Genomic DNA, 16582 nt, shown 5'->3' on the forward strand with positions numbered 1-16582 from the left:
CGTACAGGGTGTTTACACACACAGCAACAGTACTCTAGAGATTTCACTCAGTTACTTATGGTGCATTCTATTTGTAGCTCTTCCCAAGGGTTTACTCTGGTGGTTATACCTGTGTTTGCTGGCCATTGCACTTCTGGCTCATTGCTAACAACTCATTTCTAAGCAGGAATTAACATTCTTTAGTTGTGCTCACAAATATGGTTATATGCTGGAAATCAGACACCATGGTATAGCACAAGGAGTTCCTGAGAGCAGTTTTAGGGTCTTTCTTAGGGCATAAAAGCTTATGCCTTTGCTCTCCTCCTTCCTCCTGCCTCCTGTTATACTTACTCCCTCAGTTCTCTTTCTTTTTCCCTTCTTCCTTCCTTCCTTCCTTCCTTCCTTCCTTCCTTCCTTCCTTCCTTCCTTCCTTCCTTTCTTCCTTCCGTCCTTCCTTCCTTCCTTCCTTCCTTCCTTCCTTCCTTCCTTCCTTCTTCCTTCCTTCCTTCCTTCCTTCCTTCCTTCTTCCTTCCTTCCTCCCTTCCTTCCTTCCTTCCTTCCTTCTTTCCTTTGTTCCTTCCTTCCTTCCTTCTTTCCTTTGTTCCTTCGTTCATTCCTTCCTTCCTTTCTTCTTTCCTGTTTTAGGTCACATCTGGCTGTACTCAGGGATCACTCATGTTCTAATGACCATTAACAGTGTCAGTGATTGAACTGGGATCAGCCCTTATGCAAGGCAGCACCTTAATCTCTATATTGTCTCTTCAGCCCATGGTAGGTGCTTTTAGCTACTAAGTCATCCCCCAAGACCCTTATATTCAACTTTTATGCCTCTCTAATACCTTCCTGCCTTTCTCCTTTTGAGAACAGAGTAAATTCTTCAGATTATATGAATTTTAAAAGGCAAATTTAATAAATTTGTCAAATTGAAAAACCAAACAGGCTAGTATAGTCTTTTGCTGACTTCTAAGTCTTCAAAACATACCTGAATGTTATTGTTTATGTTTGATTTATTATTTCAGTATTTAGTAACTTTTATAACCCACAAATTGTAGGAGTATTATTTTTTAGTGTTTGTCATTAAAATCAATATCTATTCACTAAATGCTTATTATGTATTATTTCATCTCAGAATAATAAACCCAAATTTATTATTTATATTTCCTATTTTATATAGATTACCTTTATCACTCACCTCTACCACCTAAATCACCTATACTTAGAAATGTTTTCTTAGGATTGGAGCAATAATATGGTGGGTAGGGCATTTGTCTTGCATGTGGCTCAGCTGATCTGTGTTCCATCCAAGCACCCCATTTGGTTTACCAAGCCTGCCAGGAGTTATTTATGAACACAGAATCAGGAATAACCCCTGAGCATAGTCAGGTGTACGTACCTCTTCCAAAAAATACAAAACAAGAAAAGTTGTCTTGTGGGGAGATAGATATTGCTTTCCCCAAGGACCTTGACTTTGCTTAAAAGCCTCAACACCATCAACAAGTATCTAACAATTTACTGTATTTTTAACTTTTATTCAAACAAGAAATTAATGTATCACAATAATAGCATTACATAGATACAGTGATACAGTATAACCCTAATCATTCACAAAGAATTTATTTGCTCTGAATCTTTACAATTCAAAGAATGCTTTAATCTAACAGCACTGTTGCATTGGCTATTGATAGAGCATAACAATACAACAAATACTATAGACTTTGCAAGGTAAACAGCAAACTTGTTATCTCACAATTTTGTCAGAAGTCTGAATGCAGAAGAACAGTGTTTCTGGTTTGGGTTCAATTAGTAATAAGTCAGCTGAGACTGCTCATTTCAGAAAAGATTGCCCCAAGCTCACTCATCTCACTAAGCAGTAGCAATGGTGGCCCAGCTTCTTGTTAGCTATCTTGCATAGATTCAATTCCTTATCCTGTTGCTCTCATAGTAGCACAGTTCATAGCTATCAGATGGCTCTTCTTAGAGCTAAAAAGTGTACCTAAAACAGAACACATGGTCTTTTGTTACCTTTTCTCAGAAGTTACATTCCATCATTCTTGCCATATTTCTTTCCTTAGAAAATTTAGTCTGCATTCAAAAGCAAAGAACTACACAAAGAATTAGATAAAAGAAGAAAAGGAATTTTTGGGGATATATCTTAGAGGCTGCCTACTTCTATTTGGTTTCATTTGGCAATTTATTATAAATGGAATAATTAATGAAGAATAACTGAATTTGAACAAGATTTCTGAGGTGAACTATGTGTATTTAAAAGTGCATATTTAAAACTGCTTCAGGGAGAAAACCACTGTATGTTATCCTATTGCAGAGACAGCTGCCTTATTAATCATCACACTATCTGTTACAAATTTTTTTGGCCACATCCAGCGGTGCTCAGGGGTTACTCCTGGCTCTACCAGAAATTAGGGGACTATATTAAATTCCAGGGATGGAATTCAGGTAGGCTGCATACACCTTACCCACTGTGTTATTGCTCAGGCCCAGTTGCAACTTTTAAGAATTATAGTAATCAGCTTTTTTGAAATTAACTATCCATTACTCAAAAGTCAGAAAATCAAGGTTACTGAAGTTTTCACTAAGTTTCAGTTAGCAGATTAGAAATATAAATGGGAGAATGAGAAAGAGAAGACATCAGAATTATGATAAATAGAACTAATAAGATAAGCACTTATACATTTACAAATAAGATTAAGCCTTTGGGTGGTGAGATGGCTCGAATCATGTGACTAAAAGAACTACAGTTCTATTTCTTCAACATGTCATTAATATTTCGCTAAATATTCTGTACAATAAATTTTTTGTATATATTGGTGACCTTTTACTCCTTGATTATGGTTAGTTCTAACTGGTTCTGTTTATTAGGATAGAGAAGTATTTATCATTTATATATATATCTATATATATAGATATATAGATATATATTATATATCTATTAAAAGATAACAAAAGTGCTTTAGTGATTTTTTGAAATATCAATTATTCCCTTTCTAACTGTATTTTATGTACTTTGATGGTGCTGAATGATCTCTACTCATAATTTGGAATCTTTATATAAAAAGTTACGAATTTGGAATAAATAATTTAAGTTCCTCAAATTCTGCTTGGTAGAATAGATAAATTTACATTAAGCTCAAAGTGAAAAGGGGAAGAAAAATTCTCTACTCTATCACAATATGAATGAATTAAGGAAACCCTTCATGGGAAATATTATTCCTGTACTCAAAAACTAATTTAGCAATGCTATTTTCAAACATGTTAAGTCAGTAAAGTCTCTATATAATTAGGACTTATGCTTAAACTTGTTTCAGTTTAATAAATACAATTTTTACTTTTTAAATAGTTTAATGGTGGGTAGTATATAATATTTGTACTGAAATTATTCAGAAAAGAGTTCATAGATTGATGGGGCTGGAGCAATGGTGCAGCGGTAGGACATTTGCCTTGCATACGGCTGACCCAGGATGAACCCGGGCATCCCCACATGGTCCTCCGAGCCAGAAGCGATTTCTGAGTGCAAAAACAGGAGTAACTCCTGAGTGTCACCACGTGTGGCCCAAAAACAAAAAAAGAGTTCATAGATTGGAAACAACTCTCATTGTTAATTACATATTCAGCATACAAGAGTTTATGGGGGGAAAGCAAAAGCATTCTCTGATGATATGTAATTGACAAATATTACAGTTTTAATATCATTTGGGAAGTATATGTTCCACATCTTTAAATTAGTACAGTATCTATATTTGTGTGGGTCTATTTTCCTTAGAAGCCAGTTGTTAAACCTTTACATAATACAGACTCCTTTCCTCCCAATTTAAGGATAGTCATATATAATACAGATTTAATCATTCCATGTCCTATTTTCTATAGGAAAATTAAGTTTTTAAGTTTTAAGCTGAAAATGTACATGAAGATAAAACACACTACAAATGACTAGGAACACTCCCTACTGCTCTGTATGAGCTTCTTGTGTGAGTTTCTCTGCTACAAATATTGGGGAATCCATGTTTTTGTTAAAATTATTCCCAAAGAATTCTTCTTGAGTGACTATATATTAGTCTTAACACACTGAACTTACATAAATGAGTTTTAGGTTGGTGGGTGTGGGAAGAGTGGGACACTTTTATGAAGTGAAGAGATAATGGCACTCTAGCAATGGATATGGTATAGAAACATGTACCCCTAGAATATATCCACTCATGTAAAAAAGATCTACCAACATAAATTGTAAAATATTTTAAATTTTTAACCAAAAAAAGAAAAACATTCAAAGAAGCAATTTTCACTGTATCCAAATATGGAAAATGAATCATAAGTAACTAATTATGATGCTGGCCTCATGAAATAAGGCTGAAAAATTCCCTGTCTTATTCAAAAGCATGAGATCTCACCAGAAGAAACAATATAGTTATTAGGATCAGGCCCAGTGGCAAGAATTTATGTTTAAGAGTTAGAGAACTCACTGTGACCCTTTCAAATAAAGCAAATGCAACATTTCAATTTATCAAAACTACATCAATCAACGCACTCCCCTGATGAGAGTTTGAGGAAATTGCTCTTCTATCAGGTTTTGAGAAAATAATGAACAATTTCATTTATCTTCAGTTCCACAGAAAAGCAACACAAATGAAGAAAAACAAAGCTGACTGATGTAAAAGTAAAATTCTCGATTGCCCAATTAGAAACAAATGTTGTTGAAAACTTTTAAGTGGTTAAAAAATGCAGCAGAAAGAATTTATTGGCAGAATAGTATTGACTTAAAATGGTCACAGGTTAGTCCCTGAAGTAGCCAAAACAAAGGTAGCAAATGGAAATATGATACATCATCTTCTTAGACTGCAGAGACAATAATATTTATTTAGATACTCAGAGAAAAATAATAGTTTGTACTTTATAAATATGACAATTAATAAAACTGCCGTTAAAAATGAGAATGAGTAGGCAGAAAATCTTTTGTGTCATCAAATTGAGGAGATATTGAGTTTTGAAAAGGGAAGAAAATTAGAAAATAGTAGTATATACAAAGAAAACATGCAAATTAATTGGCATAAACTGCTAGAAAAACAATACCCTAGGCACCCTTACAAGAATGCCTTTAGCACCATAGATTAATTTAAAATTTCTTTTTTGTATACTTGGAAATATCTTTCACCAGTTACAAATTAGGCGGGGGGGGGGGAGTGATTGTTCTCTCTTAATTAGAAACTGAGACTAGGGCATCCCATTAAAAGACTGATCTTATCTCTTTCCTTTCTCATGTATGTGATTATAGACTTTTAAGCTAGTCTCTCTCCCTTTTAATTTGTATTTCAGCTTGTTGGACATTTGGAATTTAGATCATTAGAGTGTGGGTTTTCCAACAGGAATGCCTAGCTAGGAGATAACCTGTTTTTATCAGATTAGCCAGTTTTTATAAATAAAAGGATGAAAATAGTTAGGAAGAACTTCATGAGGGAAATGCAGTTGTAATGCTGTCCAAACTTGCAATGTGATAAGAGAGAATGGAAAATTTCCCTCATTTGAAAGATACATTCAGAAGCTCATGGACATTTTAATATATTGATGCTAAAAAATGTTATATGTTTATCTTGGAGCAGAATGCACATATGATCACATGGTTTTATTTAAGCCTAATTGGCAAGGACAAACTAACTTTGTGATATGATTTCTGATAAGGTCATTAAAATCCACAGAGCATTCCAAATTTTGTCTTTTAAAACTTGCCTGCAGTTTTAATAGCTAAAAACTGTTAGCTAGGATTTTAATACCAGCTGAGTTCTTTCAATCAATATTTACACATAAAATAAAAATAAAATAAGAATATATAAATAATAAAAATAAGTAATATTTACACATTTCTCAAAATAAAAAAAACATTTAGTAATCAAATGACTAGGGAATATCAAAGAATCGAAGACAATTTCAAAAGGAAGATGGAAATCCCGAGATGATTCAATCTAAGGAATCTTTTTGACTATGACCTACATAGATAAAAGTGATAGAGTATATTTTTTACTTAATTAAATATTCACTATTTGGAAAAAATTGATTATTATTACATGACAGTTTTATCATATCCTGTGAGTTCTGCGACTTGCCATAGCTCAGAATAAAACACCAGGACTTGATTTCATGCTCATGAAAGCTTAGGAACTATAAGCAAGTCACTTAGCTCAAAGGTCATTAAAATAGTGAAGCCCCATTTCTGTCCTATTTTCATGAGACACTCTTAAACACACAAAACTACTTCCTTATTTTGAAACTCTTCACTTGAAATTTTGACTTCTCCCTTTATTAAAAAGCACTGTATCAATTTGAACTTACATACAGTATCTATTTAGAATTAAAGTATTGCAGAAAGCATAGATCTGAAAATGTTTGTTATTATGCCAACTTGTTCTTTTAAGATCACTCATTAGTTTATGACTTGTCCAAAATTGACATGGCACTTCAGGGTTCACCTTACAGTACAAAAACCTGTTATGCTACAATTTTGAATAAAGACAGACTAAAAATAAAGATAAAATTCTCATTGCAATGCTTGTAAATATCAGAGAAGGATAAATGAATAGAAAAAAGGAAAGAATAGTTTCTTCTTTGAATTATATTGCAAATATTTTTGAGTCAGTTTTTTATTTGTTTAATCCTTTCTTAACTCATTTTACCAAGTGTTTACAGAACACCTGTGCTGTGTTCATAGCACCAGTTACCTCAGAACAAACAGAATGTTTAGAGCATGATTCACACCTTTGAGTCCATGCCCTTCAGACTTGCTATTTTGTAATCTACATTTAAACTAGGAATAACCTTGTACCAGTTACTCAGCATTTGAATCCTGGGAATCAAAAAATAGCATTATGGGTAGCGGATGTGACTCATTGGTAGAGTACTTAACTTGCATATATGAATTCTTGGATGTGGTTCCCATCAAGACAAAAATCAACCAACTTAAAAAAAATAAGTGAGAATGCATGCTTGGAATGCTTTAACTGATATATTTTTTCCTGGACATAGCTCTTACTTTTCTTTCAAGTCACGTTTCACTGACCTATAGCAAAAGTTAAAGGAAGAATATTCCAGATAAACGGTCCACTGTGAAGCAGTCATCCAGGTCATATACAAATTCTAGTTAAGTGAGAGCCACACTGTTTTCAGTCCTGGGCACAGAGCAGTGACCAGGTAGAGCTAGTCCTCTAAATTCTGATGCTGACAAACTCATGGATGAAGCATAAAGTAATTTACAAAGTAAGGATGATTTCATCTATGCATACATATTATGACAGAACTGGTATCCCCACATGAATTATATATAATTACATATTATATTTAGTGTAAAACTATATATGTGGATTACATATAACATAGAGATTGAAAGGGGATCTCTAAAATAAAGAATTGTTAGACTTTGAATATTAAATTTGCTTCTTAAACAACTCCCAGTGTCTCCTAAGAAAGACAACTGGCCTTTATAAAATTTATAGAATTTCATCTGAAAGAGTGGCAGAGTTTCTTGTGTTGGGTAAGGCTATTCTCAAACGACCACCCAATTTCAGAAGAGCAGGCCTGAGTAACAATAAGACAAGGCAGGAGAGTTTCTGGAGAAAAATATTGTGGTTCAGGTCTGTTGTGATTGCTCATACGTTGAAGTTCGTCAGTAGTTGGGTAGATATACCTTAGTTCTAGAAAAAAATAGTGTGCAGCAGTGTGGAGTTCTGGAGTAATGGAGTAATGGAGGGCAGCCATGTGAACTGTCTGGCTTAGTGGTCCCACAGTAGGAAGCTGTTTACTCTCTCACCAGGAGGACACAGACATAGTTAGTTATGTAACTATTAGCAGTCAGATCAGCACTTTCTTAACGGACTTCTTTCATCATTTTTTCCCACAACAGTAGTTCATTGACCTGTGAATGTTTGCTTTCATAAGAAAAAAAAAAAGATTTTTCATTTATTTAAACAAATCATTGCATAGGTAAAGGAAACATTAGTTATTACATAGACTACTTCCTTCTTATCTATATTACCCAATACAACTAAATAAAAATCAGTACTTAGTGCAGCCATTGTGTAACTAAGACAAAAATTGCTAGCTCCAGAGTAATGCAAACTTTTAATTTTAGTTTGAATAATGTAAATTTAGTAATGTACAATCCTACTCAATATTCCCAACATGAAGTATTGTTTTTAAGAGCTGAACTTCCACAAGACCAACATTATGATTATTTAATTTAAAAAATCAATTTTCAGAACTTATGAGAAGAATTATAGTCAATGCATTCTTACTTGGAAACACTTGAAATTCAGCTCAAGGAATATCTAAAAGACATAATTATGGATAGCAATGTAAGATATATAAAATTACTCTATCTGGGAGGAGCAAACTAAAAGAACTTTAGAGGTTGATTTTGCCAGCTGAGAAAGCTAGAATTAGCAAGCAGAACCTGGTGGGTGGAAAAGGACTTCACAAATGGTATGTGGAGAGAAGAATAAAGTTATTTCAAGTGAGGAGATTACTAGATCAATACAGGACTACTCATAGATGAGAACATTGTCATGGAACAAGGTGGGATATGAACAAAATGCAGCTGTGATTTATTTGGAAATAATTGAGAAATAGCCACATTTATTTTATACCATGTTTCTGATGGACACAAGTTTTTTTCAGCTACACATGTCTAACTAAAGATTTTTAAGAAGACTTGGCTCATTTTTAAGGCTCCACACATATTTGGTAATTTGTAAACACTTGTAAGTTATTCATTATATTGATGGATCATGGAGTGCGTGGGTGAATTTCAACATAAAGACTACCAGGAAACCTCTCACTCAACATACTTAATTTCAAGGTTATTGAGACAACACATATGAGAAAACATTCTAAAATTTACTAAGCTCACATATGACTACTCATAAATGTAGAGCTATTTTTTTTTTATTTTAAGGCAGTTTTCTCAAAGAAGATAAAAGAAGTCAAGCTAATTGAGTAACTTTATTTAATATGCTAGTAAAAGTTAGGGTTTTTTAAATTGTACTTTATATAACAAAGATGTAATCTTACAACTTTGAAGTCACTGGCATAAATTTCATCTTTCCTAATGTTTATCACATTCACTCAATCCAAAGTTCACCTTTAGTTATGAATTAACTCCTAACCAGGAAATATTTTAATAATATGAACACATAGATATGAAGACAATAGGCTCCTTTCTCCATTATAGATTGAGTCACTCAAGAATAAATGCCTTTGATAACTCTAGAAATCCACAAATTAAAATGAACTCAATCCTTAAAGAGACAATTAGCTCTCTTCCCTCCATTCCAAACTTACCTTACTTGTGATATTATCAAATGTTCTTATTGAACTGTAGGACCCACCCACAAAGAAATTAGTTTGGGGGTTACTGGCAAAATATTATAGGAGATAAAAAACTTGCCTTAAAGGGATAACCCTGGTTCAGTCCCCTCAGTATTGCCAGGTGTGACCACTTTCCCAGTTCTAATTTTTGTGACTATGATGACATATTCCTGATATTTAAATCAAGAGCTACATATGTAAAAGAACTATAGGAGAATTCTATAACTTTTAAAGCTTCATATTCCAATTTTGATTAGGAATATCCTTGAAATAACTGAAACAAATAGAAGATGTTTTGAAAGTGTGTTTTATCGTATAAACTGATCAGCCTAGCATTTTTGTCACCATTTTATTTTTACAGAATATTAGATAAATTTTTGTTCTTAAAAAGTGAAATGTACTGTATGTTGTATATTGTCAAATAATTAAAAAATAGTGGATATCTTTTCTGTAGTTCTATTTCTTTTCTCTAGGTCTCAATTTTTTTCATTGTTAAATGAAGATAAAAATAATAACTGTAGCAGCCAGAGCGGTGGTGCAAGCAGTAAGGCATCTGCCTTGCCCATGCTAACTTATAATGTCCCATATGGTCCCCAAACCAGGAGCAATTTCTGAGCGCATAACCAGGAGTAACCCCTGAGCATCACCAGGTGTGCCCAAACCCCCCAATAAAAAAGAAAATAAATAAAGAAAAAATAATAACTGTAGCACATACTCATGTCCTGATACATTTATAGTAAAACCTGTTATGATGGTGATACAGTGATATTGATACCTTTATTTCCTGAACTTCCTAGTATTCATAAACTATAAACATAAACTACTAACCTGATCAGAGCAAGTAATAATCTTAATAGCTCACCTAATGAAAAAATCTTTTTTTAGACATCTAAGTTAGAACCAGAAGATAATGTAGAAATAGTTTATTTGAGATAGATGCATCTGGAACAAATTGATTTTTTTATAATGGATAACTATTGATCAGTCGTTTTTAAAAAGATACCTAAAAATGTTTCTTTTTTATTTAGAATTTTATAATTTTGGAATGTGACAGGCAGATGGTTGAGGTGAACATGTCTAGCACATATGTAACTTGAATTTGATCTCTCACCACCTGACCTACTACCACCAGGTAGAAATCTGATTGCCTCACATAGCAGCAAACAGAGCACCAAAACTTTAGGCCCATGCCACCAACCTGAGCACCACTGAGATGGGTGGGGGTAGGATGTCCCTATTAAAAATTGAAATATAGAAACAAAAAGGTGGTACAGGAGATTAGACCCCTTATCTTGCACATGGCCAACCCTAGTTTGATCAATGGCACTGAATCTGGTCTATAAGCACCATCAGGAATTAACCCTGAGCATCGACAGTTTTGCCCTTCCCACCCCCTCCCCTAGTGAAATCAAATGAAATACTGCAAATGTCACAAAGAAAATGAATTTTCGGTATTTTAAGAATGTAAAAATAATTGGCTTATTTTTCTTCCCTTTCTCCATAGGTTAACCTCAGAGCTACAGATGTGAAACTCATGCGTCAACTGCTATTTATCAATGAAACCATTGAGTCCATCAAGTGGATGATTGAAGAGAAAGCCACCATTACTAGCAGAGGCAGCAGTCTCAGTGGCAGCCTATGCAGTTTATTGGAGAGTCAGAGCACCTCCTTACATGGCAGCTACAACAGCCTACATGATGGCAGTGATGGGCTGGATGGTATCTCTGTGGGGAGCTATTTGGACACATTGGCAGATGATGTCCCAGGCCATCAGACGCCATCAGATTTGGACCAGTTTAATGACAGCTCCATAATAGAGGACTCACAGGCACTGCACAAGCATTCCAAACTGAATTCTGAATACTATTGCTTTGGCTAATCACCCATTTTTTGCATGGGATTAGTGTGCAATTAACTTGTATTTATCCTTCTTCTCTGCTGCTATATTTTTGGTGTGATTTCTGTTTTTTTTATATATATATAACAACATTTAAAAAAAGAAGCTTATTTTGAAACTGCTTAATGATATTTCTGTTGCTCCTAATATTTCTCATCTTGACTGGTGGTCTTTATCTCTTATATCTTTATTTATTACAACGATTGTTCTCCCTTCTTTTGTAGTAGCACAAATAAAGAAGGGAGAAAAGAATAAGCAATAATTATATTTTGTTTTTAGAGCAAGAAGGCCAGGTATTAACAAGAAAATCTTTGCTAAATTTTACAATAAACCAAAGTCTGATAATAGTTAATTTTGTTGCTTGTATTCTTAAATGACTTAAAATTTCATCTTCTGGAAGATAATTAAGGTATATAACTATTTGTATATGGTTTTGAGTTATCTTCTTAGGGAAATGCTAGGCATAATTTCTAAGGTACCACTTCCTATTGTAAACTTGACAATATAATTAGTCATATACTCTTATTCGACAGTCATTCGGAAGTTCCAGGTATATGCAATTCAAGTTTATGTTGAGACTAACAAGTTTTCATTGATTATCTTTACTTGAATCATAGGTTTAGATGCGTGAAAATATTTCTCTTATATTTTCAAATAATTAAAATTAGATGATAGAGGTTTTTCCTTTTACATGAAACCAATGTTTCTTATTGGCTTGATTTGCAGGTAATTTTGGGGTCTGATAATCCTCACACATTATTCCAAATAAAAGATGTGTAACAAAATTCGTAAATCCACCTCAAAAATAAGTGATCAAATGTTACCAAAGGAAAAGTTTTACTTTTGGATAGTAGTAGAAAACTCTACAGTGATAAAATATCACTTAAATGTGTCCTATTCTAAAATAATTGTGTTTTAAAGATTTTCATTGACAGTCATTTTTTGTTCATTTTGCTTATCTAATAATATATATGTGTATATAAGCACGAGGATAAATAGACAAAGTATATGAATGATAACACAAAATAATTCATACAGTTCATAGGACATTTTTTTCAACCAGTGATGGAGAATTGTCATAAATGACACCTAAAAATATAACTTTGTAGTAAACATTTAGTTTTTTGTGTGATATTATTACTCCTTTACACTTCTTTTACTTGATGATTCCTTGTGAGTGAATATAAATGAGATTTCAACCTGTTCTTTATAAAGATATATTTTGCACTAAGCACTTTAAGATAGGAATTTAAAAGTTTTCCTATTTACAAGGAGAAAATGTCCTTACTCAAAAATGTTTTTTTAAAAATGTCCTTGTTTTTATACTTATTATACATAACAAACTTATTGTTTCCAGAACATATATTAATCAATTTCCATTAAAATCTATGTGTCTGTTTTTCATGAGTTCTTTTTCATAAGTTGCTGGTAGAAAACTTTTACAATAATTTTATGGAAAGGGAATTTCTCACTTCTACATTTGACAAAATTGAGGTACACAGGTAAATGGGTTAAATTTATGTCTGACCTTTGAACTTATGTTGTATTAAATAGCTCATTTTTTTATTCCATAGTAATTATGAAGCATAGGGGAGATATAAAAACATACTATGACTTAAAATAGTCAGTATTTTTCTTACAAAGACTGGGAACTATCTAGCTTTCGTTGTATACTTTTTTTTTTTTTTTTTGGTTTTTGGGTCACACCCGGCGGTGCTCAGGGGTTACTCCTGGCTGTCTGCTCAGAAATAGCTCCTGGCAGGCACGGGGGACCATATGGGACACCGGGATTCGAACCAACCACCTTTGGTCCTGGATCGGCTGCTTGCAAGGCAAACACCGCTGTGCTATCTCTCCGGGCCCTCGTTGTATACTTTTATGAATAAGGAAGTGGGCCAAATGTCAACTGTTCTTCGTACATGTCTCATTTTCTGCTTATTTCTAATTATAATTCACTGAAAGTTAGTGGTTCGCTATCTTCATCTGCTTTTAATTTGTAATTAAATTGGGAATTTTTAGCATCCATTCATCAGATTAAAACACAAGAGCACATATTATCTCTTGAGTACAGAAATCACCCTTAGAATTAAGACTGATATATTTCAAGAAGTAGTAATGCAATCTATTGCCATAAGTCTATAGAATTGCAAGGAGAAACTCTTCTGTTTTATCAGCAGTTTATTTCTTCATACTATGAATTCAAGCTGGAAAATTTTTTTAACAATTCATTTTCCTAAAAGCATCTTCTGCTAATCTGATCATTTTATATATTTTCCCTCTGTAGAAAGAAAATGCAAAAACAAATTATAATATGGGAAAAATGCATTAAATAGTTCTGTTACATATTTTATTTTTCAAGAGAAGCAACACCCACTCACAGATAATGTAAAATTCTGAGTCTCCAGACTCAGACAAAACTCAGGGATTCCATCTTATAAATAATGTGCTCTACACCTGAACAAACTTTATGGCCTCTAGTTGCAATGAACACAGTTATAACACAGAATTTTTGTTAAAGTTTCAATATTTTGTTTTACAATTCTACTTTTAAGTCATCTAATGTTGCCTATCATTTACTTATAACTAAATATGATTTCTATATTCACATAAAAGTTGATTTTAATAAGAGGAGAGTAGCATACAATTAAACAACAATAATTAATCACAAAATTTTTGCACCCATGTGAATATAAATAAACTTTCACATAAAGAATCACCATAACTGGGGCCGGAGAGATAGCATGGAGATAAGGCGTTTGCCTTTCATGCAGGAGGTCATCTGTTCGAATCCCGGCGCCCCATATGGTCCCCCGTGCCTGCCAGGAGCAATTTCTGAGCCTGGAGCCAGGAATAACCCCTGAGCACTGCCGGGTGTGACCCAAAAACCACAAAAAAAAAAAAAAAAAAAAAGAATCTCCATAACTGGTGCTGGAAGGATAGCACAGCAGTAGGGCGTTTGCTTACACAAAGCTGACCCAGGGTGGGCCTAGATTCTATCCTTGGCATCCCACATGGTCCCTCCAGCCTGCCAGGAGCAATTTCTGAGCACAGAGCCAGAAGTAACTTCTGAGCACCACCGGGTAAGGGCAAAAAAAAAAAGAAAGAAAGAAAAAAAAAATCTCCATAACTGACCTCCTTCAAAGTTACTGACCTTTAATTTTAATACTGATACGTTACAAGAATGAGAAAATAAAATAAAAGTTAAACTATTTTGTTCATTATTTTTACTACACATAATTATTTTATATTTATATGATTTATTTGATTAAATTATGTTATATGTTACAATAAATTTGATACACAATTTAGTATAAAACATAATATATGTTTGTCATTATATACATAACACACATGATATAGTTTCATAAATTTTACTCATAATCAACTTGTATTGATCCTGCACCATTTTCAAGACAATGATTTTCAATTAAGCTAATGAGTTTGCCAATAAAGTCTTTGATGTTATTACATTTGTTACCTGTCCTAAAGAGATTGCTTTATTAATGCAAACCAGAATATGGAGAAAAATAAAAAAAATACTTCCTTATTTAATGTCAGATACTGAATACAAGGAATTGTGCCAGTGGAACTGAAAAGCCTGTTCTGCTAGGTGAGTCTGATGACTTTTGATACAAGAATAGGTAAATTTCTAAGTTACTCAAGTCCATTCAACAAGTAATCCAAGACTCCAAAACTTACAGGTACATTCAGACAAGTAATACAAACAAAATAATAATACTGTAAATGGAAATGTTTTCTTCTTGACCCAAGATGTAGCAAAAGATTTGTCTTCATGCTTTTGCTATGGTCCAATATTGTGCTATTTAAGTCTGAAAGAATTAAATCTAGTTTTGGACAAAAGGGATTCCTTAGAGCCAAGTAAGGTGATAAGCTAAAAAGAGTATGAAAAAAGAAAAGGTAGTAGGCAGAAGAATAGAAATGTATTTCACAGGGTTGAAATTTTTAAATGCACCCTAAGATACAACTTCTGTTTCTGGACTTGGAGGATCAAACTTATGTAATCACCAGTAAATGCTAACCAATACTGCTTTCAATTTTAGCCTATCATTCTGGATTATTGTCTTGTAACATGTTTAACTAAGGCTTTGTCCAGGCAAACTAAAGCCATTGCTAAAATCACATCAAATCTACCTGTACACATGAGTGTACATTACCAAAAGTTTGTATTCATCAAGCCATTAAAAGGGTGCACGGGGCCTGTTTATCTCATGTGGGAGGAATAGTCACAGCTGCATTATTTCATTCTTAACTAATGAGGGATCATGTGCCTATAGAGAATGACTGCATTCCTGATGTTTTAAAATTCTTTCAGAGTAATTTACTGCAATATTTTTACACCAGCCAAATCCACATATAAATCAAATATACTTCAACTATTAGCACTGCATTTTTTTCCTCTTGTGAAAAGGAAGATATGTGAGAAGTCAGAAGATCCCTTCTCCTCTAAGGCTGATGCATTCCAGCTACTTGTCACTTTTTCTTTCCTTCAAAACATTGTTTCTGTGGTTTCTATTGAAGCATTTTTGCAAATTTAATAGTGATGAGAATCTAAACTTTCTATGAAAACTATATTATAAGATGAACTAATGTGACTATTCCGTGATCTTTGAAAACTCAAAGTTCTTAAGATTTTAATTCAGATATTCTTTAGTGTTGGATCTTGAACGACTGCTAAAATAATCTATAAATGTAAAATAATCTGTCATTTTTCAACTAAAGCAAACAAGGCACTCTTGAACAACTTTACCATATAATGACAGTCTTGCCAAGTTGTCCTTCTAAATTATGCCTCAGAAAATGATCATCTCCATGCTTGCTGCAAAGAGTAAAAGGTTTTCTAAAAGAAAAAAAAGTGAATTCCACTTAAAATATAAATAAGGTAATGTCTGAAGGAAAAAAGAGAAACTGTTAAGGAAAGACCATAGTCATTAAGGTACTATTAAGAGTAAAGAAGTAATTGTACAAATTATAATAAGAACATAAGATATAAAGACACACACTTTAGGGTGTTTCTATTTTGCCAATTTTTAGATGTGTAAAATTTAAATAATATATTTTGCTCTCAATTTTGTTGTTTATAAAATAAACATATGGAACATTCTTAGAACTATTGGAAAATTAAGAAATTATTAGAGATTTTTTGCAACATTACCAACCCAAAATTGCTTAATGTTAATATACTTAATAAATTCATTTTATTTATAAAGAAAGGAGTAATTGATCATAATGCAATAGCATTGGTCCATGTGACTTACCCAATAATCATTTCTTTTTTTTTTACTTTGCTTTATTTTTTCCCAATAATCATTTCTAACAACTTCT

The 16582-nt window shown here is 33.1% G+C and overlaps 1 protein-coding gene across 1 annotated transcript in view; it reads left to right on the forward strand.

The window, feature by feature from the left end:
- LURAP1L (leucine rich adaptor protein 1 like) overlaps nucleotides 1–12159 on the forward strand; it is a 55061-nt gene extending 42902 nt beyond the window's left edge. Inside the window, exon 2 of the mRNA XM_049770431.1 lies at nucleotides 10847–12159. Within this exon, the coding sequence (XP_049626388.1) occupies nucleotides 10847–11221 (375 nt within the window). The 3' untranslated portion in view covers nucleotides 11222–12159. The remainder of the gene's footprint in view (nucleotides 1–10846) is intronic.
- Nucleotides 12160–16582: the final 4423 nt, after the last annotated feature.

The sequence above is a fragment of the Suncus etruscus genome, chromosome 1 (genome assembly GCF_024139225.1).
Source record: "Suncus etruscus isolate mSunEtr1 chromosome 1, mSunEtr1.pri.cur, whole genome shotgun sequence".
In the NCBI taxonomy this organism is placed as follows: Eukaryota; Metazoa; Chordata; class Mammalia; order Eulipotyphla; family Soricidae; genus Suncus; species Suncus etruscus.